The sequence below is a fragment of the Musa acuminata genome, chromosome BXJ3-5 (assembly GCF_036884655.1).
Source record: "Musa acuminata AAA Group cultivar baxijiao chromosome BXJ3-5, Cavendish_Baxijiao_AAA, whole genome shotgun sequence".
Classification (NCBI taxonomy): Eukaryota; Viridiplantae; Streptophyta; class Magnoliopsida; order Zingiberales; family Musaceae; genus Musa; species Musa acuminata.
In genome coordinates this window covers 5,655,825-5,657,574 of record NC_088353.1, presented here as the reverse complement: position 1 = coordinate 5,657,574, position 1,750 = coordinate 5,655,825, and the positions used below count along the sequence as shown (strand labels likewise).

General features: G+C 38.3%; 1 protein-coding gene across 1 annotated transcript; it reads left to right on the top strand.

Annotated features, from left to right (window-relative positions):
* The first annotated feature begins 794 nt into the window (after positions 1-794).
* LOC135639171 (uncharacterized) lies at positions 795-1,277 on the top strand. Its single transcript, XM_065152966.1, has one exon. The coding sequence runs from the start codon at positions 795-797 to the stop codon at positions 1,275-1,277; it is 483 nt and encodes a 160-aa protein (XP_065009038.1).
* Positions 1,278-1,750: the final 473 nt, after the last annotated feature.

The following is a 1,750-nucleotide window of genomic DNA, read 5'->3' as shown; positions in this document are numbered from 1 at the left end:
AAGAAACCGGCAGCAAAAACCAGTCGCATATGACTGACTACCTTATGGTTAACGGGTGCACACGGAATGTGTCAGTTTCACATAAATACCCTCGAAAAATTATATTAAATGTATTTTCGTACATTCAAATAAAAAATAAGAGCTAATTATAAATTATCATTCGTAATTAGTTATATTTAGTATTTCGATCCTAACACCTTAAAAAGTTACATAAGTATTCTTATAATTAGGAAAGTAAAATATCTAGATCCATTTATTCTAATGATATTATTTTTATTAATAAAAATATAAAAATAAAAGATAAAAATATATAATTTTAGTATTTCAGTTAATGATGATAAACGACGTCGGTAGTGACAAATGACGATATCGTTGGCATCGATGCCGACATAATTATCGAGTGACCCTTTCACTGCTCTGTATGTGCATCAGCATTTCGTCATCACTGAATCAAAGTCCACTGTTGAAGTCATCGTGAAAATCTATCGCCTATCGAAGCAAGACCTAGAGATGTGCACCCCCGTCGGTGATGCTAATATCGTGCCCCTCCATGTCACTTGCCTCCTCGATAACCACCACCACCACTCGTCCGCGGTTGAAACCTAGGAGAATGCTACCACTATCTTCCTCAACCTCTCCATCTCCGCTCGTGAGACACTCATGTGTACACCTTGGGTATCCTCACCATCGCCCTCTACCTCTTTTCTCATGTTGCCACTACCCTTTACAACCTCCTCTCCGTCGAAACATCCCGCTCCATCATTAGATCAAAGAAGCTCCTCATTATCTCCATCATGGACCTTCTCGATGCCCTCGATGTGTCGACTAGGTCCATCAAGGACATGCTCAAGGCTTTCTTTGTCTTAGCCCTCTACATGCTTAACTGCACTGCCCTAATTGAATTAGGCGTTGTGCCACCCCTCTTCTCGCTGGTGGTGAAAGACGGGTGGAGGGGGCTGGTGGAGGATGCGATGATGACAATCGCCCAAGTGGTTGGATGCAACGAGAGTGCGAAAGTATTCCGAAGGGTGGACGACATCAATGTCCTAATAGATATGGTGGTTGGGAAGAGAAGGAGGGTGAGGGAAAATGCTACAACTGTACTACAGAATCTGTTAAAGAACAATAGAGACAATACAATGGGAGATGTCAAGGAGATGGACGTGGTGGACGCAACCATGAGGGCTTTGGTTGACAACGATAGTAGAACGATCACGAGGGGGAAGAGCAAGACGAAGGCATCGTTGAAGGTTATGGAGAGTAGGCAGGGGAGCTAGTTATAGAGTCTTGATGATTCCAAAAGACTGACACCAATGACTCCGTACCTCAAACACCACAAATGTTGCTCTATGATGGGAATCGTAGAGCACTCCATCGTTGCTCTATATCCGTCTCCACCGACTGAAATGTTAAAATTATATTTTTACCTTTTACTTTTATGTTTTCATCATTAAAATCGAACTGTAAATCGATTTAGATATTTTATTTTGTAACTTTTAAATATTAAATATACAAGAATCGAAATATTAAATATAGCTAACTACAAATAATAATAATACGTAATTAACTCTACAAATGATATTTTCATAGTCCATAAAATTAATTGTACCTTTTTTATTATTAACTTAAAAGACTATTACATTACAAGTACGATTGTTTACAGAAATTATGTGCAAATTTAAGTTTTTGAATATAACATACAATTGATAAAATAATCTGAATACGTAAGTATCCAAACATCTTTCATATT

What these genes read in the sequence shown, in the direction of transcription:
- LOC135639171 (XM_065152966.1), top strand. Translation starts at nt 795, where the DNA reads ATGGACCTTCTCGATGCCCTCGATGTGTCGACTAGGTCCATCAAGGAC.